Source organism: Bos grunniens, chromosome 4 (genome assembly GCF_055505025.1).
Source record: "Bos grunniens cultivar Pamir isolate PY7600 chromosome 4, Bosgru_T2T1.0, whole genome shotgun sequence".
Classification (NCBI taxonomy): Eukaryota; Metazoa; Chordata; class Mammalia; order Artiodactyla; family Bovidae; genus Bos; species Bos grunniens.
The window spans coordinates 60,583,504-60,611,296 of record NC_141168.1 but is presented as its reverse complement, the minus strand read 5'-3'; the positions used below and the strand labels follow the sequence as shown (position 1 = coordinate 60,611,296).

Genomic DNA, 27,793 nt, shown 5'->3' with positions numbered 1-27,793 from the left:
TTTATTATCTCAATCCTTCCATCTCCTCATATCTAGAGAAGCACTAAATCCCTTCATGGTTATGAAGGGATTTCATCCTCATGACTAACAACAACAAAAAGTCTTTTTAAAATGAGGGCTTCATGGTATTGAACTCCCTCTTCACCAAAACCTTATATATTCACCTTCACCCACTGCTGCTTTGGAGCATTCTCTCAGAGCTATCTGAGATGCTGCTTCCCAGCCTGCAGTCCTCATTTTGCCCCAACTAGAACTTAACTTGCAACTCACAAGCTGTACATCTTTTTTAGTCAACACTTTGACCCCACTAATCCATGTGAGAGCTGATGGTGTTATTAATATTAGGGTAATAAGAAGTTGTGAGATTCTGAAAAGATTCTGAAGGTATGGCCAGTAGAATTGGCTATGCGGTGGGATTGCAAGAGCAAGAGAGAAACCAAGAATCAACCTGAGCACCTGGCAGGATGGATTGACAATCAGCTGAGATGAAGCAGACTTGAGTTGGAATATCTTGAATTCTATTTTAGATATTCTGAAGAGAGCTGTAGATAGTTGAATATGAGAGTCAGAGTTTAGGAGAAAGAGTTGTCCTAGAGACAGAAATTTGTAAGTGGCAGTTATACTGATGACTTTAAAATCACAAAAAGAGGAAGAGAAGAGAGGTAACATATGAAAGGGGAAGGGAAGAAGAAAAAGGAAGGAAAGAAAGAGGAAGAAGAAGAAAGAGAAGAGGGAAGAACCAAGACTGAAAAGACACAAAGAAGAGAAAAAAGAATCAGCAAAGAAAACTAAGAAGCAATCAATGAGAAACAAGAAAAACCAAGAGTTTGGTGTTCTGGGAGCTCAGCCAAGATATATATTAAGGAGGAGAATGTTGAACTGTGTGTAAAGATGAGGACTGAAAAGTGGCCAATTTATTTGTTATTTGACATTGATATGCAATGTGGAGCTCATCAGCGACCCTGATGAGAGTAGTTCTGGTAGAGAGTTCTGGTGGGAATGGAAACTCTTTGAAGAAGTCTCACTACAAAGATGAGCAAAGAAATTAGACAGCAACTGGTTGGAAAAGTAGAGTCAAGAGAAAAAAAATTTTTTAACATAGAACTAGCAAAAGGTTTGTTTCCTGGTAGGAATTATTAAATGGAAAGCAAAAAAACTGATAACAGGAACAAGAGGGAAGAATTTCTGAAGAATATTTTTGAATGTTCTGAGAGATGTGATCCAGTCTATGGTGGAGGGGTTGGCTTTAGGAGGGAACATAAGGAGTTTACTGATGGTAGTGGGCTCATAGAAAGGCAGAGGAAGTGGAGCAGCCTCTATAGAAGATGATAGGAAACTTGGAGAGTTCTTTTCAGAATTCTTCCATTTTCTCAATGAAGAAAGAAAATTGCCAGCTATGAATGAGCATGGATGCATTTATCTTTGTGCTTTTTTTTTTTTCCATCCAGGTGAATTTTCTGATTTCTCCAATACTAGTTTATTATATGCATATTTTTTATGTCATTTTCCATGTGGCAAACCAACACAGAGACATCAGTGGGCATTTTGAGAATAAGAAAAAGAGGACTTTTAGGCTTGGATCCCTTAAGGTGCATTACTATGTATAATGTATCTCTTAAGCATATGTATTCTATCTTGATGACCAAAATCTAACATTAATCCAGAGCTTTGTAATGTTTATAACAAAGAACAGCAAAGTAATACTATACACATGTGCTTTACACTTTCAATGACATGGCTGTCTCTTCAAATCACTCTTCTAATTAATTTTCTCTACTGCCCATAGTAGTGCTATAAGGGACATTAATCCTAACACTTATTTATGGAAAACTTTTAAAGTGTTTAAAGTTTGTCTTTTCCACAAAAGTGTGTTCTTTAATTAGATTTAAAGGTATTGGTAGTCCAGAGTTTCCAGAGTGTTACATGGAATTCTTTTACTTAATTGGTCCAGAGAGATGCTCCTAGAAAAAGAGTTTTTTGATCATAGATTTTAGAAATGCCTCAAACTATATTTGCTTCTCGGAGCTATGCATGTAAAAAAATAATTGAGAAGTCTTAGGGGAATACGGAATTCCCTGGTGGCTCAGAGGTTAAAGGGTCTGCCTGCAATGCGGGAGACCTGGGTTCGATCCCTGGGTCGGGAAGATCCCCTGGAGAAGGAAATGGCAACCCACTCCAGTATTCTTGCCTGGAGAATCCCATGGATGGAGGAGCCTGGTGGGCTCCTCCAGGGCGCAAAGTCCTCCTCCAGTCCACAGGGCGCAAAGAGTCGGACATGGCTGAGCGACTTCACTTTCACTTCAGGGGAATAAAGAAAACTAGTGTTTCCCATACTTATTTTCATTGAACACACAAATAACACAGTTTACAGCTATTCTTTTTTTTAAATATAGCATTAAGTAATACAGTCATTAGGCATATTTATTTTGATATTATTCCAATATTTAAGAATATGAATGTGACTGATACATTATTACAGAGTAGATTAGCCTATTCCAACTAACATAGCACCTCTACCTACAACAGGGAAGGAAACGGAGTGAAGGAACAAAAACGCTCTCTGAAAAGGAAAGAAAATGTTTTTCTCTGTATCTTACATCTCTAATGTATGTGGGTCTATATTCCTGATGTGTGTCAGGGAATGAGAATCAGTATTATCTAAATGATAAGAATGAATACAAATAACCAAATAATTATGCATTAGAAAACATCAACTCATTCCATTTCTAATTATGAAACATAATGTAGAAAATAGTAAAATTCATTTAAAACAAGAAAATGTTATTGCTCTTTTAATAATACCAACATGTTAATACATTTCATTGTCACTAAAAATAAACTGTAAAATACCAGCGAATGATTTTAATGACTTTTCCCTAATATGTGTAATCACTCATGTAATTTTTCAAGTGATCATTATTACTTGAAATTATATTTGAATAATAATAAATTAAGCTTAAAAAATTAAATAGTGGAAAGTTTTTTATTTTAAGCTGCTAATTTAGTGAGTGATAATTATATAATGTGTCATAACCCAAAAAAGACTACCATGAAGCATCTTTGAGATGTCAGCAGCATAGATTGGTGGAGGGAAGGTGAAAACAATGTAGATTTGAAAACAGGTGTAGATTTGACTCCCTCCAGGCCAGTAGTTAAAATTCAAAACAGGTATTCAAATAAATGAGGGAAATTGAGGTTTGACAGTGGCAGGATGGGGCAGAATAGAAAGCAGTGGATCAAAGCAAAAGATTTGATCCGGTAAATGGATCATGGTAGCAACCAATCTTCACATGAAAAAGAATACAATAGCCTCAACTTTGAAGAAAGAGACTTATATCTCTAATTTAGTCAACACCATTAGCATATGATTTCCTTCTTTAAATGCCTACACAATGATAAATACGAGGTACTCAAAGATACTTTGATTTGTAGATATTGGATAGGTGGCTAGGTCTACTTACTACCTAGTAATACACTAATATGGCATGGAATTCCATTTTATACCTCAAAAAATCACAAATTCTTATATTATAGAAATTTGGAGTCTGTCCCAAATAGTTGAAACCACAAACATTAAACCTACCAATGCCAAGATTCTGTAACATTTAAGATGAGGTTGATTCCTAACTGAAAAATTCAGCTATCAGTTCAGGGTACAAAGAGAAAAGCCCAGTCTTCTTTAAAAATCTCTAATGGTGGGGCTTCCCTGGTAGTCCAGTGGTTAAGAATCCACTTGCCCATGCAGGGGACATGGATTCGATATGGAACAACTAAGCCCGAGTGCCACAACTCCTGGAGCCCATGAGCTTTAGGGCCCTCAAGCCACAACTACTGAGACTGTGTGCCCTAGAGCCTGGGCACTGCAACTACTGAAACTGGCATGTGACTCTCAGGCTCTAGAGCACAGGCTCAATAGTTGTGGCACATGGGCTTTGTTGCTCTGTGGCATGCAGGATCTTCCTAGATCAGGGATCAAACTTGTGTCTCCTGCATTGGCAGACAGATTCTTCACCTCTGAGCTACTAGGGAAGCCCCACTTTCTACTTCTTGATAAACTTTTTTTCACTTTCTCCCAAGACACAAAACTCCTAACACACTGGCTGCCTCTTCTGAGATATCGTTGTGTATTCCTCATTTTCTCCTCATGTTTCTTTTGGGGGGAGGGGAGGGGCTCTTTTGCCTTTAATTTTAGAGCACTTGAGGGCTTAGTTCTTGGATTGTTTCTTTTTATATCTATAAATATTCCCTTGGTGATTTAGACTAGTGGTTTAAAATATTCCCTATATTTTGACAATTCAGAAATACACATCTTCAGCTCAGCTCTCTCCAAATTCCAGGCCTATCTCTAACCCTGTGTATACATTATTTCAAAATTGTATGTCCAACTGAACTTCCCATCTTTCCCCTTAAATGTCTTCTTGCAGCTTTCCCCATCTTAAGTTAACAACAACTGTCCTTCTGGTTCTCTAAACACTAAGCTTGGAATAATCTTTTTATCCTCTTTCACGCCTACATCCAATTGTTAAGCAAATAATCCTGGCAACCATTCCCACTGGTGCAGTGTGAGCTGCATTAATCTCTCATCCGGGAATATGAAGGTAGTCTAACTGATCTCTCTAGCCCACCACTGCCCCTCTACAGTCTACTAGCAACACAGCAGCCTGTATGATCCTTCTAAAGTCTATGAAAGTGAGTCATCTATTTGCTCAAAACTCAGCTATCACATTCCATTGTCAAATCTTTACAAAAGCTGACAAAGCCCTACAGGATCTGTCCTGCCCACCTACCTATCTTTATAGACTCATCTCCAACTACTCCGCCTTATCAATGACCTCCAGCTATATCAGCTTCTTCACTTTTCCTAGGACTTGTTACACATTTCCATCTTTCATACATATAACTCAAGTCTGTATATTCACCTTCTCAATGAGGCCTACATAGTCAACCAGTAAATACGGGGTTTGATGTCCAGGCTTCTATTCCCTACTGTTGGTTTTCCTTAAATGTCTGAATTCCTTGAGCATATGTATGTGTTTATGAAGGAATTCAATTTGCATAGATGAGAAAAACAGTTTCTTCAACAGTAACGTATGCCTGCATTACAGCTCCTTTTTCAATAGGAGCTATGGTTTCTTGTAAGTTGTCAGGGTATTTCAACCTGCAAGCAACTGCAGGTAAGTATGTAATCAGGATGCAGAAATTATTGCTCCCTACATGTCAAAATATGGTTTTATTTACTCTGGGACTGGAGTGTTACTATTATTCAACACCACCCTCTCCACCACCAAGTGAAAATTCACCTCTGCTCAATCTATCATGTCATCTCAATGCCCACAATTGGGGAGCCCACCCAGAAATAATCTTTTTCTTTGAAGAGTTACACTGAGTCTCTGACCTTAAGAAAAAGCTGTCAACAGTTTACCTGAAAGCAAAAGGGCAAGAGTTCCCAATGAAGTTCTTCAATGAATTAACATAATTGAGCTCTGGCCCATTTCTTCACTAAAAATCTGAGACTTAAAAGCTTCTCCAACATCTTAACTATGGTTCTCAGATTTACCTCTCAATTCAAGCTCTTTGCTTTATACCCTTTTATATCATGCCTCAAAACTCCTGGATGTTATTTTATGTTATAAGCATGTTCATGGCTTCGTTTAGATTAGATCTGATAGAGAGAGTGCCTGAAGAACTATGGACTGAGGTTTGTGACATTGTACAGGAGGCAGTGACCATCCTCAAGAAAAAAAATGCATAAGGCAAAATGGTTCTCTGAGGAGTCCTTATAAATAGCTGAGAAAAGAAGGGAAACTAAAGGCAAAGGAGAAAATGAAAAGATATACCCATTTGAGCAGAGTTCCAAAGAAGAGCAAGGAGAGATACAAAAGCCTTCCTCAGTGATCAATGCAAAGAAATAGAGGAAAACAATAAATTGAGAAAGGCTAGAGATCTCTTCAAGAAAATTAGAGATACCAAGGGAACATTTCATGCAAAGATGGGCTCAATAAAGGAGAGAAACAGTATGGACCTAACAGAAGCAGAAGATATTAAGAAGAGGTGGCAAGAATACACAGAAGAACTGTACAAAAAAGATCTTCATGACCCAGATAACCACGATGGTGTGATCACTCACCTAGAACCAGACATCCTGAAATGCAAAGTCAAGTGGGCCTTAGGAAGCATCACTATGAACAAAGCTAGTGGAGGTGATAGAATTCCAATTGTGCTATTTCAAATCCTAAAAGATGATGCTGTGAAAGTGCTGCACTCAATATGCCAGCAAATTTGGAAAACTCAGCAGTGGCCACAGGACGGGAAAAGGTCAGTTTTCATCCCAAGAAAGGCAATGCCAAAGAATGCTCAAACTACTGCACTCCAACATCTTAACTATGCACTCATCTCACACGCTAGCAAACTAATGCTCAAAATTCTCCAAGCCAGGATTCAACAGTACGTGAACCGTGAACTTCGATATTCAAGCTGGATTTAGAAAAGGCAGAGGAACCAGAGATCAAATTGTCAACATCAGTTGGATCATTGAAAAAGCAAGAGAGTTCCAGAAAATACTTACTTCTGCTTTATTGACTATGCCAAAGCCTTTGACTGTGTGGATCACAATAAACTGTGGAAAATTCTGAATGAAATGGGAAAGCCAGACCACCTTAAATGCCTCCTGAGAAATCTGTATGCAGGTCAAGAAGTAACAGTTAGAACTGGACATGGAACAACAGACTGGTTCCAAATCGGGAAAGGCTGTATATTGTTACCTGCTTATTTACCTTATTTATAGAGTACATCATGCGAAATGCCAGGCTGGATGAAACACAAGCTGGAATAAAGATTGCTGGGAGAAATATCAGTAACCTCAGATATGCAGATACACCACTCTTACAGCAGAAAGCAAAGAACTCAAGATGAAAATGAAAGAGAGTGAAAAAGTTGGCTTACAACTCAACATTCAGAAAACTAAGTTCATGGCATCTGGTCCCATCACTTCATGCAAATACATGGGGAAACAATGGAAACAAGAGACTATTTTGGAGAGCTCTAAAATCACTGCAGATGGTGACTGCAGCCTTGAAATTAAAAGACACTCTTTGGAAGAAAAGCTATAACCAACATAGACAGCATATTGAAAAGCAGAGGCATTATTTTGCCAATAAAGGTCCGTCTAGTTAAAGCTTGGTTTTTCCAGTAGTCATGTATGGATGTGAGAGTTGGACTATAAAGAAAGCTGAGCAGAGAAGAATTGATAATTTTGAACTGTGGTGTTGGAAAAGACTCAGAGAGTCCCTTGGACCACAAGGAGATCCAACCAGTCCATCCTAAATTAAATCAGTCCTTAATATTCATTGGAAGGACGGATGCTGAAACTCCAGTACTTTGGCCACCTGATGCAAAGAACTGACTCATTTGAAAAGACCCTGATGCTGGGAAAGATTGAAGGCAGAAGAAAGGGACGACAGAGGATGAGACAGTTGGATGGCATCAACAACTCGAGGACGTGAGTTTGAGCAAGCTCTGGGAGTTGGTGATGGACACAGAAGCCTGGCATGCTGCAGTCATGGTGTCGCCGAGTCGGACACGACTGAGCAACTGAACCATGGCTTCATCGTATTCTGTCATTGGAACTTGGTGGGAAACCACCATGACTGACTTTATTCAGTATGTCACACGGAACTGAAGGTGCCAGCATTAACATGAACAATATAAATTTTAGAGACCTATTCCTGATATAAATTTCTGTATTCTGTTCAACAGTGGTCTCATTTTCCCCTGCTGCTGCTGCTAAGTCGCTTCAGCCGTGTCCAACTCTGTGCGACCCTATAGATGGCAGCCCACCAGGCTCCCCCGTCCCTGGGATTCTCCAGGCAAGAACACTGGAGTGGGTTGCCATTTCCTTCTCCAATGCATGAAAGGGAAAAGTGAAAGTGAAGTCGCTCAGTTGTGTCCGACTCTTCGCAACCCCATGGACTGCAGCCCACTAGGCTCCTCCATCCATGGGATTTTCCAGGCAAGAGTACTGGAGTAGGGTGCCACTGCACCATTTCCCCTAGTGTGGTTTTATTTAGAAAAATTAAAATAACTACTTCATGAATGCATAAATTCTTAACTGACCTTGAAGTGAAGTGAAGTGAAGTGAAGTTGCCCAGTCGTGTCCAACTCTTTGCGACCCCGTGGACTGTAGCCTACCAGGCCTCTCCGTCCATGGGATTCTCCAGGCAAGAATACTGGAGTGGGTTACCATTTCCTTCTCCAGGGGATCTTCCTGACCCAGGGTCGAACCCGGGTCTCCCGCATTGGAGGCAGATGCTTTAACCTCTGAGCCACTAGGCAACCTAAATTTTCATGGAACTGATCTCAGAATTGGATCTGAAATTTAGAGCACAAAACTGCCTACCAATCTACAGCACCAAAAGAACTTCAAATTTACCACATGCACTACAGTACCCAATGCAAGACATACTCAATCCCCAAAACTTGAAGAATTACACAAGTTAGCTCCAGAAAAACATAAAGTCATGTTATGTTACTATTTTATATAGAAGAAAAAAAGGTGACAGATTTTGTGTTGACTTATATAGGGAGTACAGATTAAGCTATCATATTGGTCATTGCATAACTACAGGAGTTCACCATTCTCTTTGTACATTCAACCTATACAAACTATAAAGAAAAAAAATTCTAAATTACGGAGGAAATTGTTATACTGATTACTGGTCTAATTTCTAGTTGCTTACACAGCTAATTACTCACACATATACCTAGATTATCTAAGGATCTTTCTTTATATTTAGCTTGTATCCTAAGTGTGTATGACTCATGGTACATTTTCCCTTGCAAAAAGTATGCCAAAGAGCAAAATGAGAGGTTTAAAAAAGGGGGGGCGGGGGGGGCAGTCAAATGAATGTTTAAAACTAGATAAAATAATCCTTCATGTTTGTGATTTGAAATTTTTTTTTGCTTATTTTTTTGCCTTACTTTTTCTGTTTAATAGGCCACAGAGAATTTTTAGACCAAAATTCAAGGCAGGTGATTTTCTTATTATCAAATGAAAGTAGTATGTATAACTTTTAGGAACTAATAAAGATACATAAATATAATACATTCATTTTCTTCACAGATTTCAAATTAAAGATGATTACTAACAAATATAGGTTCATGCAGTCTGCTTTTTCCCAACCAGGCCTGAAGAGGAAAGAACCAGTGGCAAGAATACTCGCTCCTAGCAAGCAAATATACCAAAATTATAATTAACAAAATCTTCAAACTTCTAGAATAGTCTATGGTCAGTATTAGCAGCTCAATTGCTTATATACCCTCCAGAACTGCAGAATAGACTTTTAAGAATAAAATGAAAACAGAGATCATATTGTAAATATTATATTTCTCTCACTCACAAAGCTGTATGAGATATTTACTAGTTTTAATATGTATCCATAGGATTAGTACTCATATGGAGTACAACATGGAACAAGTGCAGAACTAAAGAAATAAGTCCATCTGAAAACAAAAGCACACATTTCTTAGGATTTAAAAATATTGCACATAATAAGGTTGCACAGAAATTACTGGCTGTTTTTATAAACAGAATGAGGTATTAGTCAATCTCTAAAGATGAGTGCAAAGAAGAAAAACCACACACACACAAAAATACATAAATTCACACTAAGACCTAGAGGGCCAACAACTAATTAAGAAATGTGAAAAGATATGTAAAACAGCTATGACTTTAACACTACAAAATCATTAGCCAGGGATCAAACAGGTAACAATCTCTTGACAATATTTAAGTTTTCAACTTTCTTTTGGTCTTAAAAACTATGAGCAACACAATCATTTCCTTTACTCCAATTCTTCTGCATGGTTCTGTGGTAAATATTAAACCATACTTTTCTCAAGCTTTCAGTGGAAATTAAACAAGATACTGCTTGCCATCCTTTGCTGAACTGAATTATACAGTTTCACATACATTTTGCAACCTAAGTCAGAGATGCTACAGAGCATGCAATTTTAAATTAGCAAAGGTTTCACTCAAAAAAAATCATTCATGTTCACATAATTTAAATCTAGAATAACTTTTAAAGTTTAACCTTTAAATATTTATCAGGCAAAGTCAATTCTTTCCTTAAATTGGTCATAAGCCCAAGGACAAGTAGAGAAAAAAAGACCAGGCAGAATTATAGTATCTTTTTTTTAAAGAACCTTGTCTAATCAGGGAAATTAATTAGCTACTGGTCTCCTAATTAGATGTTGAATTGTCAAAAACAATTTAAATATATTTAACAGCTATATTAAGTTAAGTGAAATCATGCACTTGTCAAAATAGTTCACAAAAAAATTCTTTCTGCATCAAAGATATTGAAGAGGAGTCACCTAATTGGGTTTAATGAGAACAGAAAAAGAATCAACTACTGTCCTGAACAGTCAGTGTATGTAGTAACCATATTTCCTCTTCGTTGAGTGACAGTCCTACAGTGCTTGCTAGATCCATGGAATCTATTTTCAGTCTGTACTGTATGTCCATTGTTGGTGGTGTCAAAACCACTAAAAGAAAACATTTTCTCCATATCTTCAAACATGTCATCAAACAAACCACCTCCAAAAGAAAACTCCTGGAAATGGTGCCTTTGTCTACTGGAACCATCCTGGCGTGTCTGGAAGTGATTTTCAAAATGCTTCTTGGACCGAGTATTTTGGTTTTGACCAAAAAAATCAAAGTCCTTAAATAAGTCATCAAAATTGAAGTTAAATGAGTGCTCAAAAGGACTTCCACTAGCTCTTTGTCCTTTACCATTAGTAAAAGCATTATGTCCAAGTGTATCATATTCTTTCCGCCTATTAGCATCTGAGAGAGTTTCATATGCTGAAAAGAAATAAAAATACTTTAGTAACTGAAGAGAAACAAAATTACATATATCCAAACCTTTTAAATTTATCTATTTTATGAAAAGATTTCACAGCACAAATAAAACCAAAGCTTACAAGCGTAAGAGTAAAAAGTCACAAAAGGCAGAGATTTTTTGTCTTACCCACTGTATGCTATCAGCAGTTAGCACAATACCTGCCTCTAGTATCTATACAATAAATGTTAAATAAATGCTACCATTACTAAAAATAATTATATGGGCAACAATTTCAGAGTTATTCTTCATACTATTTGTGTAAAAATCACTGCTTGCATTAAAGAATTTAACGAGCAAATTAAGAGGAATTCAGATTTTTCACCTCCTTACTAGCTGAAATAAATGTTTAACTCCAACTCCCAGTTACCACTACCCAACATTAACTACTGAATGCTCAGGAGATGCAATCTGTTTCGGAATTAGTATTAAGTCAAAACTTGTTTAAAACTTTTCCTTTAAAGACAAATGTGGCTTTGAGATGTAGACCAAGTGAGGAAGAAAAAAAAAACATTTAAAATCTATTTAATTTTTTTATGCTCAATAGTTTTATATTTAATCTCCATACTTCATAAAAACTTTAAATTTGAGGTATCTAAAATTCCTAACATAAACAATAAGCGATGTTATAAATAATAAAAGAATGAAATACTACATTTTCAACATTTTTAGATCTGAATGCCCAAAAAAGTATATACTTCCATACATCCAGGATCAAAATGTTATAAGAAAACAGCCTTGAGACTTTCATTACATTTACATATACATCCCACTTTACCTCTCATCTCCCACAAAACCTTCAAATACATACAAACTTCTTACCTATCATTCTCCTTTACTACTTAATACCTTTGAGACCTTGGAAATAGTCATTTACATACCTTCTGCAATCTCTCTGAATTTTGCTTCAGCATCAGGGCTCTTATTTTTATCAGGATGGTATTTCATGGCCAACTTGTGAAAGGCCTTCTTGACTTGGCGCTCCGAGGCCGACTTTGGCACACCTAAGATATCATAGTAACTTTTGGAAGCCAAAATTAATTCAGTTATCATTAAAATGCAGATTGCAAAGATGAAAACTGATTGGGGAGTAGCCATTTCTAATATCCTAAAAAAGAAAAGAAAAAAAATTATGGAATTAATCTTTAGATTTTTCTTTTAAAAGGAACTGGGTGAGCTTTCAGGATTTAAAGTACACTAATGCAGTAATGCAAAAAGGGTGGAAAATCAAAATACTTTTTGAAAGAATCCTAATCTTCAAGAATGTATACTCTGCTTCTGCTGCTGCTGCTAAGTCATTTCAGTCGTGTCCGACTCTGCGACCCTATAGATGGCAGCTCACCAAGCTCCCCCGTCCCTGGGATTCTCCAGGCAAGAACACTGGAGTGGGTTGCCATTTCCTTCTCCAATGCATGAAAGTGAAGTCGCTCAGTCGTGTCCAACTCTTCGCGAGCCCATGGACTGCAGCCTACCAGGCTCCTCCGCCCATGGGATTTTCCAGGCAAGAGTACTGGAGTGGGTTGCCATTGCCTTCTCCGATGTATATTCTAAAGGGGTTTAAAAAAATTTAACTGGAAACATGTCTATGGTAAATAGCCCCATATGTCTAAATTAGCAGTAACCTTCCCTCCTTAAGAAACAGGCTTCCCAGATGGCTCAGTGGTAAAGAATCAGCCTGCCAAGCAGAAGACGCAGGTTCAATTCCTGGGTCGGGAAGATCCCCGGAGGAAATGGCAACCCACACCACAATTCTTGCCTGGAAAATCCTATGGGCAGAGAGAAGCCTAGCAGGCAACAGTCCACGGAGTTGCAAAAGAGTCAGACACAACTTAATGACTCAACAGCAACAAAGAAATTTTCAGTTTTCATTTCGGCAAAAGGAGCCAAGGCTTGCACTTATAGAATCTCAATATCACAATAATATTGACAACTCAACAGAACGTAATCTCTTTAAAAAAAAAAAAACTGTAAGATCTCAAATATTTAATACAAAAGCATGAATATATGTTATGTTAAAAACTCGTAATTAACAAAATTTAGGATTTCTGCTAAGGCTGCCAAAAAAAAAAAAAAATTGAACTTTCATTGTTTGTACTACAGATAAGGTAAATTTACTTTCAAACTTCTCAGGAGTCATTAAAGTATTTCTCTAACCTCAAAGAAGTTTCCACCTAGAATACAACTTGGAATTCTCGAGACTACAGATTAAATGATTCGCGATTTAAAAAGAATTGATCCTGTTTTTTGAATATAGGAGTGCTTATAAACCTAAGATGACATAACATGCCTGACGAAAGACACTCTGGTTTGTGGAAACTGCCTGCCTTCCTCTCCTGTGGCCCGTTTGAAGCGTAATTAGTAGACAGATCACTTCTTTCCAGAGAGTTAGTCACAGTCACGGGTACCAAGAATCAAGTACAAACTCCTGGTTAAACGAACACAAACCGAGCGTGTACTGCGGTGCCAAAGGGCGGTTGCCAAAGGGCGGGTCTAACACTGGCAGAGAGGTACCTTCCTGGTTTAATAAACTTCATTTCACAGTTTCAAGGTGAATATCCCATCCTTTCCTAGAAGACTGACTGCCTTATACTGACTCCTCATTCCTAAGAGGGACCTGGCGGACAGTCCCGAGGGTCTCTCCTCAGAACCGGTGACTGCTTGGACTAGACCGTCAGCCCTCACCCATACTCGCCCTAGCAGACCAGATGCAGCCGTTGGGTTGAAGGGCTCGGGGTCCCACCCGGGGTCCGGCCCTAAGAGGAGCTGCCCACACCCGAGAAAGCCCGCGGCACAACCCCACGACAAACAGCACTACGCTGTTTCTGCCATCACCTTTCCCCTATTTTCCTCAAGAACACCTGGCAGCCCGAAGCCCCAGCGGCGATCGTAGCGGATACCGAGGCCTAACCCCCCTCCCCGAGACCTCGGCCTCGTCTCTCGTCCACAACCTCCGGCTGCTGCTGCTCCTAACCGGCGACACTAACCAGCGACTCCACACGGCCGCTCGGCTCGGCCTTCACCCCGGCCTCAGCAGCTTCCGTGAGCCGATACGGGCCCACTGCCTCCTGTCCGCCGACCTCACACGCCTCTCGCAACCGCCTTCCCGCACAGCCCGCTCCCCACTGGCTGGCCGGTAGCTGCGGGCGCCTGCACCTCAGGAGGACATACACGAAACGCTTTTCTATTGGCTCCCGCCTCCCCACCTGACCCTGGCGCCCTACGCGCACGTGGAAAACTGTTGTTGCTGATCAGCCCATGCGTCACTTCCGGCTCCAACCCCCTAAAGGGCCGAACCGAAGCCGGCGGAAACGGAAGTGAGTTCAGGGTGGCCGAGTCTTTCCACTCCACCCCGCCTGGCGCAGGCGCGATACCTCGGGCAGCAAGGATCTCCAGCCTCGCCTCGGTGAGGAAGTCCCGCCTGTGCCCCTTGGCGGCTCGGGTCTTGTGTGGCAGCGCTGCAGGGATGCCCCGCTATTGCGCAGCGATTTGCTGTAAGAACCGCCGGGGACGAAATAATAAAGAGCGAAAGCTTAGTTTTTACCCGTAAGTTGCCCCTAACGCGGAAGCTTCACCTTGCCTTTGGGTCGCTGTCCTGTGGCGTTTGGGGTTAGGGTTTGGCGTCTCCTGTCTGCTCTGTAAATTTGTCCTGGGTTCTCCGGGAGTGTTTGATTTCTGCGCAGGAGGAGGGCGCGAAGGCGCGAGTTGAGTCTACCTGGAAATGTTCTGACATTTCTAGGGAGGACGCTGGGCGTGTGGCGAGGCATAGGGAGGGGTCTGTTGGGGGTGTTAATAGGGCATTTTAAGCGGTAAAATTTGAGCGACACTTCTGGTTTTCAGAGCGTTTCCCCACCTCCCCTGACCTCATTTCATTGAACAACGCTAATGGACGTGAGTTTGAGTGAACTCCGGGAGTTGGTGATGGACAGGGAGGCCTGGCGTGCTGCAATTCATGGGGTTGCAAAGAGTCGGACACGACTGAGCGACTGAACTGAACTGAATCACTTCAGGTGCATCAAACGTGCCGAATGGGAAGGTGCCCTCCAAGTTTATCTTACACCTCCTGTGAGTTAGGTCGCATAGATGTTATTCCATTTTCTCCTGAGAAAACAGGCTTTTCAGAAAAGATAAGGTAACATACCTTGAAAGTTTTGTGGCAGAGGCGGAATTATAATCTGTCACCTGCTCAGGGCTCTAGATAATTCTTCACTGGTGCAGGGAGCAGGTAAGTAAGGGCTAACAGGTTTTCCCCGCTCTCCCAACGTAGAGCGTTCCTAGGAAGCCTTTTCTAAGCGAGGAAGCAATTGCTTTTATTTTGTAAAAGCGAAAAATTTGTTTGGGCCCTAATACCTGTTAGACCAAACTTTCCTAAAAGTGAAGTGGCAGAAAGCGAACTCTGGAAAAGTAGAGTTTTTTCCAAATTACTTTATTCCAAATTACTGTATGTATTCCAAATAACTATAGCCACGAAATATTTTTTTGAGGAACCCCAAAAGTACTCATTTTTACTTGGAACAATAGGGAAGAAGTATTGTGTACTACTTATTAGTAAGATACCCGGCTCCAAAGCCAGATTTAGGTTCAAATCCTGGCTCCATCACTTTGTAGCTGAACGACCTGTAAATTATTTAACCCTGCTACCCAAGACCTTCCATCTGTAAAGTGGACACGTTAATAGTACAGAATTCACACGTAACGTCTAAAAACATAAAATAGCACTTGGCATTCATAACATGCTTCGTGTTTGTGAGAAATCAACGTGTTTAGACTATTCTATAATTTCCTTTATTTCTTATGTGAAAGTGTTTGTTGCTCAGTCGTGTCCAGCTCTTTGTGACCTGTGGACTGTGGCCCACCAGGCTCGTCTGTCCGTGGAATTCTAAATAATTTAGCTCTAATGTGAGTGTCTTTAAGTTAATTTGAAGTTTCACTAGCTATTTTGTGAAGCTTTTTTGACTTTAGACCTAAAGCTCATTGTTCAGTAATGACTCAGCTGCTTTCCATTATCTTACCTAATGGAAAAAAACAAAAAACTGATAACTCCAAATGATTTGAACTATGTGCCGTGTTTCTACAGTTATCTTCCTTGAAGCCCTTCCACAGGTTGCAGAGATATTTTACGGGGATAAACATACTCTGGTATATGAATGTCACTGGCTCTGAGGAGGTTTGTAGCAAAGAATCATGTTGAACTTAATACCATATTTCCCATATTTATTTGGCCTTGGGTTTGGGGGGCTCATAACCTCAGACTAGGACTTCTTTAGTCTTGTAGACTGCATAGTTACTATTTTTAAGGAGAGAAAAATAATAAGGCCAGAGAAAGTCAATTATAGATTTTTATTCCTCAAAATATGAATTTACTGGAAATGGAACTTTTTATTGACTTTTTAAAATTTCATGTGTTCAGTCCCCTAATAGCATCCAACTTGAAGAATTTTCTTGCTAACACTGTCACGTGCTGCAAAATAAATTTATATTAATTAGGAAATTCAATGAATATAGTGCTCAGTTTATACCAGTGATTATTCTAAGTCCTCTGAAAGTAAAATTCTTTTTGCCACTAAATGCCTTTTCTCATTACGTTTATCGTATTTATAATATAAGTTACTGATATATGTAAGGTTAAAAACTTTTTAAACTGTGTATGAATATTGTATTAATGGTAAAAAAAACTTCCAAAAGCAGATAATATGATTTTTCTGTGGAACGATATCAGGGTTAAAAATTATTTCCTACAAAGCACCCAGATTCTTTTCATCTAGCATCTTACTACGTTATCAATATTTATTTTTTTATAAGATCTTATTACTACAAAGCATAAATGGTTGTGATTGAGAGAAATGTATAACAGCTGCTTCTTGTATGAGAACCTTTTATGTTACTCCTTTTTAAAAATAGGAGATTATTATATAATATGTGTCTTGGACTGTGTTCCTATAAAATGTTCAAAAGAAGTATAAATCACTGTTGTTTAATACAAACCTGTTTACACTGGTAGAATAAAGTTTTCTGTCAAATTCTGCAGCAAGTCCAAATTTTACCCTAAAACATGTAGTGTGTTAGAGCCAACTCTGAATATCCAGGCTATTTGGTACAGGAACAACATATATAAAGAACTCTCTTGCCTTTCTTTGTCTTTTCGATGTGTTTCCTATTATAAAATATGAGTCTGCCCTCTTAACATGTTTGGTTCTCTTTCAGAACTTGAATACTTGAATTTTAGAGTTCCCAAACCACTAGCTAAAGAAGACTAGAAATGTTGGACTACATTATAGATGGTTGGAATTGAGGCTGATTCCAGTAAAGAGAATGGAATATTAGTAGTTTTATAAGATATAGTATTCCTTTTATGTTAGCTAAACCATTTTTTGAATTAACATCTCCTTATTTTAAAAATATTAATATAAAAGCCTTAGGTTTAATGCTTCTTATAGACAGGAAATGGTTTGATTTGTTATATTACTATGAAGAATATTTGAATAGAACTTTTTAGTTAACAAAACTCTTTACTAGTTCTACAGACTATACAACAGAATGAAAAAGAAACATAATCCATAGAAAATATGAATAGATTTTATCCTTTGTAGTAACATAAATATTTTACTTGAAGGACCCTGAGTTATACTTCTCAGACAAAAGCTTTGGCTGCACACCTCATACCTTAGCTTTCTTTGCTGCAGAGGTGATATGGCAGTTGTTGTCATGAAGATGCTGTTGTATGGTAGGAGCAGTTGTCTTTGTGGCCCTTGGGTTACCTGTATATACAGGCCTGGAGTCTGGCATTACTGTTAAAATATAGCAAAGTTTTCCTTTTTTTAATTTCAGGTTTCCTCTACATGACAAAGAAAGACTTGAAAAATGGTTAAAGAATATGAAACGAGATTCATGGGTTCCAAGTAAATACCAGTTCCTGTGTAGTGACCATTTTACTCCTGACTCTCTTGACATCAGATGGGGTATTCGCTATTTGAAACAAACTGCAATTCCAACAATATTTGCTTTGCCTGAAGACAATCAGGTATTGGAGGCAGGGAGTAGGGGAGAAGGGGCTAATGCTGAGTATGGTGGCAGATTGCAGGGTGGCAGGTAGTCAGGAAGGGGGAGGAGAGTGAAAAATAACTGTTGGGAAAACACATACTTAAGAAAGGAAAACTCATGTGTACTTTTACTGAAAGTGATAATTTTTTAATAAACCATTCTGAAGCATAGCTTAAGAGGAGCCAAAGATAACACATACATAAATTATCAGGTTAAGTTTTTAATGTAAATTAATGATCTGAGATTTTTTTACTAGTCTTGTGAATGATCTGAGATTTTTCTTTATATATTGATTATGCATAATTTTTTTAAAAAATGCTTTCACATACATTTTGAGCTGTTAACATACTGAAAACATTTTTTAACTGAATAAATTTGTTTGGTCAGTATACTACTCAAAGTTGTATGGAAATAGCACTAACTAATAAGAGGATAAAGCCTAGTAAGGACATCTTTTTTAGAATTTGAAAATGTTATTTTATAGGAGAAAGATCCTTCCAAAAAAAAATCTCAGAAGAAAAAATTGAAAAGTGAGAAAGAAGTATGCCTAAAAGCCAAGTCAGAAGAATCTTTTGCATCAAATGAGCCAAAGAAGCATCCAGTTAATACAGATCTCCTCCCTGAACATGCAGAATTACTTGAATCATCTGCCTTGGTAAAACCACCAGATCCAAAAGCAGAAAGTGTGCAAAATAACATATTAACTCTTAGTCTAGTTAAACAAGGTACCAGAAAACCAGAATCTATATTGGAAACATCAGTTAACCAAGACATGGGTATAGGTGGTTTTCACACATCATTTGAGAATCTAAGTTCTACAACTATTACTTTGACAACTGCAAGTTCAGAGGGCATTCAGCAGCCTTTAGAAACCCAAGAAGTGATTGAAATAACTACTAATCATCTTGCTAACCCACACTTTACAAATAATTCTGTGGAAATTAAGTCAGCACAGGAAAATCCATTCATACTCAGCACAGTTACTCAAACAGTTGAAGAATTAAACACAGATAAAGAATCCGTTATTGCCATTTTTGTACCTACAGAAAATTCCAAACCTGCGATTAATTCTTTTATACCTGCCCCCAAAGAAACAGTGGAAATGGAAGAAGATATAGACATCGAAGACTCATATAAGGATGTAGACTATGAGACAGAAGTTTTACAGATTGAGCATTCTTACTGCAGACAAGATGTAAATAAGGAACATCTTTGGCAGAAAGTGTCTAAACTACATTCAAAGATAACTCTCCTTGAGTTACAGGAACAACAAACTCTAGGGAGATTGAAGTCTTTGGAAGCTCTTATAAGGCAGCTAAAACAGGAAAACTGGCTATCTGAAGAAAATGTCAAGATTATAGAAAACCATTTCACGACATATGAAGTTACTATGATATAGATTAAGAGGTTTCCAAGTTTGTGACTTTCATGTAAGGTTTCTGTTAGCCAAACCAAATTCTGTGTAAAGTGAACTTTTTCCTGTGTGAAATTCTTAACCTTAAGCCAAGCAAGTGCTCTAATGTTATGAACTGCATCCTATTCTTATTATGCTCATTTTTTTAAAACAACTCGAGAATTGTTGGGTAGATGACATTTCATTGCTTGTTAATTTTCCAAATTTAAAGTAAAAACTTAGTGAATAAGTAATATGATTCAGTCATAAAATGAGAGAACACAGACATGGTAAGCAAGAGCCCAGAATAGAAGTCAGGTTCCAGAATCAGTCCTGATTCTACCATTGAGATGTGTCTTGGACAAGTTACTTAAGATTGAGTCCCAGTCTCTTAATTTGTAGAAGGAGGGCACTGAACTAGATCTCTTACATAGTTGTTTCTTTTTAGTTTCTTCCCTTTATAGAAGATACTTTTAATAGAACAAGTTTTCTGTATGATAATCTTACACAAAAGTAGATGCTGGCTAGAATTTTCTACTATTACCTGTTAGGTTCTTCTCAATGTGTATTAAATTCTGTGTTGCTTGACCTTTGGGCTGTAATTTTTTGTATTATACAGCTTCTCTGATGCCTCGAGCAGTAAAGAATCCACCTGCAATGCAGGAGAGCCAGGTTTGATCCCTGGGTTGGGAAGATCCCCTGGAGAAGGGAATAGCAACCCACTCCAGTATTCTTGCCTGGAGAATCCCATGAACAGAGGAGCCTGGAGGTCTGCAGTCCGTGGGGTCACAAAAAGTCGGACATGACTAAGCGACTAATATTTTTTGTATTTTACCAGAAAATACTCTTGTTAGGTTTTATTCCAGTTGAACTAAAATAAGGAATCAACCATTAGCCTAGTTCTTAGGAGAGGTACTTTAAACTTGAAAGAATATATATCTTATATGTAGCTGACCATCATAATACACAGTTATTTGAATTGACACCCTGCCATTAAAGTTATTTTTATAAACCAAAAATTAAAATGAGGTTAATTTTTTAAATATTTTTTAGGAATTAACAGTTTATATCTATTTAAAATGTATAACCTTTAAACGTGTGCATGTCTCATTTTAAAATTCCAGAATAGAATAATACTTCTTCTTATACCTTCCCACTTACATGTATTTTATTAAAAGAAATTATAGATAGGTGGTGATGACCATGGCTTTGCAAGTGGTGCAATGATAAAGAATCTGCCTGCCAATGCAGGAGATGCAGGTTGATCCCTGGGTTGGAAAGGTCCCCTGAAGTAAGAAATGGCAACCCACTCCAGTATTCTTGCCTAAAAAATTCCTTGGGCAGAGTAGCCTGAGAGGCTACAGCCCATGGAGTTGCAAACAGCTGGACGCCACTGAGCACGTGCACATGGTAATGACCTTAGGGAGGTAACTAAGAAAGAGACGAAGGATGGTTTTTTTGATTTCTGTAAGGTAATAAACGTGTTTTGGTGCTGAAAAATAGGTTGTGCTCAATAAATAGTTGACTACACAGCAGATAGTATTTTAATTGTTTTTCTAAGTGGATGGTGATTATTTGCATATGAATGTGTGTTAGCTAATTATAAAAAAGTTAATCAGAGGTATCCTTATAACCATGGGGGGGAAAATCCTTAACATTTTTGTATAAATTATATACGTATAATTAATAAAGATATATTAAGTTCCATTTTGATAATATTTAAAATACATACTCTAAATGTAAATAGCCCTTTTAAGTCATTATAAAGTGTACATTATAGTTATTTTCTATTTATAGTTTACTCAGGAATAATTTCGGAGAAGGCAATGGCACCCCACTCCAGTACTCTTGCCTGGAAAATCCCATGGACAGAGGAGCCTGGTGGGCTCCAGTGCATGGGGTCGCTATAAGTCTGACACGACTGAGCGACTTCACTTTCACTTTTCACTTTCATGCATTGAAGAAGGAAATGGCAACTCATTCCAGTGTTCTTGCCTGGAGAATCCCAGGGACTGGGGAGCCTGGTGGCTACCATCTATGGAGTCGCACAGATTCAGACACAACTGAAGCAACTTAGCAGCGGCAGCAGGAATAATTTAAACTAGTTGTATTTCTTTAAACTACTATATTACAAGTATCTAAGATACTATTGACTTGTATATTCAGTTCAGAGTGTTCCAACCTAACTCAGTTAACTGTTAAATTTTATTTGGGGGTTTTGACCAACTTTATTTCTTACTTGGATTATTATAGGAACTTCTTAACTAATAGTACCTGTATTTTGGATCTCCTGCTTTTGGATCTTCCTGGAGTCCACTGTTAAGTTTTTTACCTAAACTATACATCTAGCTGTATCACTTGTGTACCACTTAACTTTCCTAGCTCAGAAATCGGTAATCACCCTTTAATAAGTACAGAATACAGCACAACTTGTTTCCATCATGTATATTATCCTCTGTGATTCTGTTCATCCTGTGTTCTAGCCATACTCGAATTCTTAGCATTTCTCAAACATGCTGACTTTGTCTGTTTATTTTATTCTTTAAATTCAACCAGTTAAAATTACATTTCAACTTTGTGGGAATATCATCCCTTTTACCAATCAAAATGGATTTTTCTTTGTTTCTACAGGGTTTGTATTATAACACTGTAGCAGTACTTACACGTTTTTTAAATTAATTTTTATTGGAGTATGGTTGCTTTTGTTTATCCTTTTTTTATATCATGATGTTATGGCTTTCTGTTCGACTTGACTATGCTTTTTTTTTTTTTTTAATTCTAGTGTTAATTGAATAAATGAAAGTACAGCTTTTAAGGATCAAAGAGACGTGTTAACATGGGATGGGGGAAGGTAATGTGATGAAGTAAGAAGTAAAAGCAGACAAGAGAGAGCATCCCTGGCTTCATAGCCAGGGCTCATCTTCACTTTTGTTTCATTGACAATGTAATATTCACTCAATAAAGGTTTGGATGAATATTCTGAATTTGCCTACTTAGAATTTCTTATTATTTAAAATAAAGAACCTTTTTAACAATTATGTCCTTCATACCTTGAGAATGTTTAGGGAAGGATATTGATCTTCTTATAGTCTTTGAAACATTCTGTGTTTCCAGTGTACAGTACAATTTACCAGTTATGTGCTATGCCACCTATTAATTGATTTTGGTTGTAGAAGGCTATCCCCACCACAAACTATTTCCTCCTTTCTATCCCAGATAATTAGAAAGGATATTAAGTCTAAGGAAGCTGTGTATCTTTATGCCTATACTTCAGGGAGATTGGTAAGTCATTTAAAAAGATTTCATCATAAATAATAACATGGCATTGATCTAAACATCAAGCAGGAAATTTTTCTGCATACTTTTGATCTTGAAAAAAATGACTCATGCATCGAGAGTTGGAATATTGATGTGCAGATGAATTTTTCTATTACTAGCTAAATTGAACAGTTCTGTCAACTAATTTGGTGTTCACGTACATGCTTTCTTCTTTTTTAGATTACACTGTTTTTCTGTGGATGAGGTGAGTGGGTTAAAACACAGCTGTCAGGGAAAAAGCTATAGAGAAAGGTGAGGGTAGAGATATTGACCAAGATGCATCTGTGTTAGAGAAACTTTCTTCAAGGAATGGCCTGTTTGAATTATCATTTTTAACCTATTCACCACCCTCTGATTTTTTGGTTGCCTGACCACCTCATCTCCAGTGAACTTTTCCTCCATTCCTTCTCAGCCACCTCATTTCCATGGTAAGTGGTAGACCTTTGTCATTTCCAGTACTTGCATCTGCTTTGAAAATTGTCAACTTCAAGCTCTTCATTCTGACCACCAGCTTCTGTTCTTTAGCATAGTTACTGGAACAGCTTACATTGCAACCAACCCTTTTCCATGGCCCATCATCCCTGCAGTGATTACATTTTCCAAATATGGCTGCAAAATATCTCTTATCCTATATTCTCCACAGTATAACCTTGCCACTCCATTATCAAGAGGTGGAGTTTATTTCTCTACCTTTTTCTGGAAAAGAGTGTGGCTGCTTTGATTGATAAGAGTACAGTAAAAGTGACTGCTAATTCCAACAGCCTGTAATGGGCCTGACAGCTTTCATTTCCTCTTTGGAGCTTTTGCTTCCTTAGAATACCAGGTGCCATGTAAGGTGTGTGATTACCCTGAGATCATGCTGGAAAAACCAAAGTCACATGGAAAAACTGGAAAGTGAGATACCAGACATGGAGTGAAGAAGCCACCTTGAAATTGATTCTCAAGCCCGTCACTCCAGGCTTCAAATGCAGCAGAGACAATCTCTTAGCTGAGCTCTTCCTAAATTCCTTTTGGGGTGGATTGTTAGGAAGTGTTTTAGGATGTGTTTTCCAGAGAAACAATTTCCCAGATCTGCAGCTGGTGAGCTGCAGACTCAGAAGAGCCCAAGGTGTAGTTCTAGTCCAAATCTGAAGGCCTAAGAACTGGGAGACCTGATTGTATAAGTTCTAGTCTGGGTTTGAGTTTGAAGGAAGGAGAGTCAATGTCCCAATTCAAAGGCAGGCCAAGAGTGAATTCTGCCTTACTCTTCTGTGCTGTGCTTAGTTGCTCAGTCATGTCTGACTTTGCAACCGTATGGACTGTAGCCCACCAGGCTCCTCTGTCCCCTGGATTGTCCAGGGAAGAATACCGGAGTGGGTTGCCATGCCCTTCTCTAGAGGATCTTCCAACCAAAGGATCGAACCCAGGTCTCCTGCATTGCAGGCAGATTCTTTACCATCTGAACCACCAGAGAATGAGGCCTACCTATATTAGGGAGGGCAATCTACTTTACTCTGTCCACTCATTCAAATGTTAATCTCATTCAGAAACACACACAGATAGACCCAGAATAACATCTAACCAAATATCTGGGCCCTCTGGCCCAGCCAAGTTGACACATTAACTGTTACAGGTAGCAATAGATAACCAACGCTATCCCCCTTCTGTATTTACCTCCATCCTTACTCTGATGCTGTGAACCATCATAACTGCTCTCCAGTAAAACCTTAAACAATATTGATCCCCTGTCTACTGTTCTCACTTGCCTAAACTCCATCTCATTGAACTCAAATACCTGTCTGCCTTTTTCTACATCAGAGTAGTTAGACTTAGCTGGAGAAGATCATACCAATGGACAGGCTTAATTCCACATTCATATCCAGAAACCCCAATTGGACCCAGCAGCATTATTGTATTTCTCAAGTGAGTTCATATCTCCAGTCTGATTCTCCCTCACACTGCTCCCTTCCCATCCTACTACCCCTTACTACTCTCCCAAGGTGAGGATCCCATCTCATGCTTCTCTGAAAAAGAAAAAATCTGAAACACCTCTATAAACCAAAATAGACTGTTACACAGTAGTAGTTGAATGAACTACATGTACATGTATCACCATGACTAAATACCCAAATTATGTGAAAAAGGTAAATTCCAAAATGTCTGGCAACAGTCTACTGTGTGCTGTGCTGTGCTGTGCTTAGTCTCTGTTGTCTCCAAATCATGAGACCTGGTGGACTACCCCACCAGGCTCCTCTGTCCATAGGAATTCTCCAGGCAAGAATACTGGAATGGGTTGCCATGTCCTCCTCCAGGGGATCTTCCCAACCCAGGGAACAGTCTACTACTTAATTAAATTTTTAAAATACACAAAACAGTAACGTGCTTATGTTTACATTCCTGCATAAAAGAAACACACCAATTTCAGGATAATGATTACTTCTCAGGAGGCAAGAAGGGGTGACGGTGGAGAGATCTTATGTGTTATTGCTTTAAAAGAGAAAAGTGAGGAGCTGAATAAAGATGACAAATTTCGTTACTGATTTAAATAATAGGTACAGGTCTACTATTTTTTAAAATGTTTCAGAATTTAAAGTTACATATTTTAGTTGAAATGACAGAAAACTGTTAGGCTTATTAAAGTAACTAAAGAAGGAAATGATAACCCACTCCAGTATTCTTGCCTAGAGAATCTCATGAACTGACCAGCCTGGGGAACTACAGTCCATGATGTCATGAAGAGTCATACACAACTGAAGTGACTGAGCATGCAAACTTGGATTTGAAGTTAGGCACTGTGCTAGGCAGAAGAATAGCCCCTCCTCACTAACTGTCTGAAAAGGGGCAATTTCCCTTTTTAGTAAGTGGCTAAAGTGGAATGGAATGGGGTAGGGGGGAGCAGGTCACAAACTTCTTTAGTTCTCTGCAGCAGTAAAATAAGAGCCAAATGAGGATGACATTTTTGCATATCATTTTCCCACTTGCTAGCACATTCCAGTTTCACGTCTCTCCTTGAGCTTGTAATAACAGACTGGCCCACTTCTCTATTCCCAGAGAAATTCCCGGCTCTACGATCAAGATGGGGTGGAGATGCACCAGGGGTAGACCTGATGGCGTCCCAGACCAGTGTCCAGTTTCTCACCATTAAAAACTTGCTTGCCTCTCATGTCACGCAGGGTGCAATCAAAGTAACCTTCCAGAATGCCTCCCAAGCTAAGATCACTAGGGAAAACATTCATCACCTGAGTGCTAGTGTATGACCCTGAGTATATTCCTGACCACAATAAGACCGATACAAACATAAAACCACAATGTTCCTTCCAAGCGTCACCACATGAGTATAAGTGATAGCAAAAGAGATGGTGAAGGGCTGGCCAGTGAGGAAAAAGTGATTTTTTTCCTTGAGTTATTAGGCCCAGTCCTTCAGTTCATTCCCACAGATTCCACAGAAAGAATATCTGAGTAGTTGGGACAAAAGTTACTGGAGAGCCTCCTCTGGTCCCACTAAAAGCTAGTGTTACCAAAGGAAGAAGCCTGCTGTACTTCCTATCTGAATAATCTTTAACCTGAGAGATGCTCTTGGAGCTTGAGCTCCATCTAGCTTCTGAACTTTGGATTCTTAGCAAGGCTGGGCGCTTCCTGACTACCAATCCAAGTTTGGGACATAAGTGACTGTACACAGTAACATCATGGACAGCAAGTCCCTTGAAAATCTGTGATCTGACAGATGAGGTTAGTAGTTCTAATTCCCAAGAAGTTTTGAAATTGTCAGAGAGACCAGAAAGCTTGACCGAGAAAAGAGACTTTGGTCCACATGCTTTGTCCATTTCTGGTTGCTCCCCTCACAGGGAGGTTGGATGTCCTTGGCATTGGCAGGTCGGTATAAACCCCCAATGAGGTGCCCCTTTTTGAGGCTGCCTTCAGTAATTACGAGGCATCTCATTCAAAACAGCAGAGCAGGGCTCCTAAATTGCTTCGCCCAGGGCATGTCATTCATTCACACAAGCACACCTTAGAGTTAGTCAGTTCAGTCGCTCAGTTCAGTTCAGTTCAGTTCAGTTGCTCAGTCGTGTCCCACTCTTTGTGACCCCATGAATCACAGCACGCCAGGCCTCCCTGTCCATCACCATCTCCCAGAGTTCACTCAAACTCAAACTCGGTGATGCCATCCAGCCATCTCATCATCTGTCGTCCCCTTCTCCTCCTGCCCCCAATCCCTCCCAGCATCAGAGTCTTTTCCAATGAGTCAACTCTTTGCATGAGGTGGCCAAAGTACTGGAGTTTCAGCTTCAGCATCATTCCTTCCAAAGAACACCTAGGGCTGATCTCCTTTAGAATGGACTGGTTGGATCTCCTTGCAGTCCAAGGGACTCTCAAGTCTTCTCCAACACCACAGTTCAAAAGCATCAATTCTTCAGAGCTCAGCTTTCTTTATAGTCCAACTCTCACATCCATACATGACCACTGGAAAAAGCATAGCCTTGACTAGACGGGCCTTTGTTGGCAAAGTAATGTCTCTGCTTTTGAATATGCTATCTAGGTTGGTCATACTTTCCTTCCAAGGAGTAAGCATCTTTTAATTTCATGGTTGCAGTCACCATCTGCAGTGATTTTGGAGCCCAGAAAAATAAAGTCTGACACCATTTCCACTGTTTCCCCATCTATTTGCCTTGAAGTGATGACTCATTGGAAAAGACTCTGATGCTGAGAGGGATTGGGGGCAGGAGGAGAAGGGCACGACAGAGGATGAGATGGCTGGATGGCATACCGACTCGATGGACATGAGTTTGGGTGAACTCCAGGAGTTGGTGATGAACAGGGAAGCCTGGTATGCTGCACTTCATGGGGTCACAAAGAGTTGGACACAACTGAGCCACTGAACTGAACTGAAGTGATGGAACCAGATGACATGATCTTAGTTTCTGAATGTTGAGCTTTAAGCAAACTTTTTCTCTCTCCTCTTTCACTTTCATCAAGAGGTTTTTAGTTCTTCTTCACTTTCTGCCATAAGGGTGGCGTCATCTGCATATCAGAGGTTATTGATATTTCTCCCGGCAATCTTGATTCCAGCTTGTGCTTCCTCCAGCCCAGCGTTTCTCATGATGTACTATGCATATAAGTTAAATAAGCAGGGTGACAATATACAGCCTTGATGTACTCCTTTTCCTAT

General features: G+C 39.0%; 2 protein-coding genes across 5 annotated transcripts; one reads left to right on the top strand and one right to left on the bottom strand.

The window, feature by feature from the left end:
• Positions 1 to 9,362: 9,362 nt before the first annotated feature.
• Positions 9,363 to 14,022, bottom strand: DNAJB9 (DnaJ heat shock protein family (Hsp40) member B9). The gene is made up of 3 exons (XM_086398495.1): positions 13,883 to 14,022; positions 11,780 to 12,006; positions 9,363 to 10,861 (listed from the first exon to the last, which is right to left on the bottom strand). Exons 2-3 carry the CDS (start codon positions 11,994 to 11,996, stop codon positions 10,407 to 10,409), a joined length of 672 nt encoding a protein of 223 aa, XP_086254621.1. The 5' UTR covers positions 11,997 to 12,006; positions 13,883 to 14,022; the 3' UTR covers positions 9,363 to 10,406.
• A 127-nt stretch (positions 14,023 to 14,149) lies between these two features.
• THAP5 (THAP domain containing 5) lies at positions 14,150 to 22,313 on the top strand. Of its 4 annotated transcripts, none has more exons than XM_086398491.1 (4): positions 14,174 to 14,301; positions 14,736 to 14,905; positions 17,724 to 17,916; positions 18,421 to 22,313. In XM_086398491.1, exons 3-4 carry the CDS (start codon positions 17,770 to 17,772, stop codon positions 19,333 to 19,335), a joined length of 1,062 nt encoding a protein of 353 aa, XP_086254617.1. In that variant the 5' UTR covers positions 14,174 to 14,301; positions 14,736 to 14,905; positions 17,724 to 17,769; the 3' UTR covers positions 19,336 to 22,313. The 4 variants fall into 4 exon arrangements, with proteins under 4 accessions (XP_086254616.1, XP_086254614.1, XP_086254617.1 ...); XM_086398489.1 differs by having other exon boundaries at positions 14,194 to 14,441; XM_086398490.1 differs by lacking the exon at positions 14,736 to 14,905 and having other exon boundaries at positions 14,150 to 14,301.
• Positions 22,314 to 27,793: the final 5,480 nt, after the last annotated feature.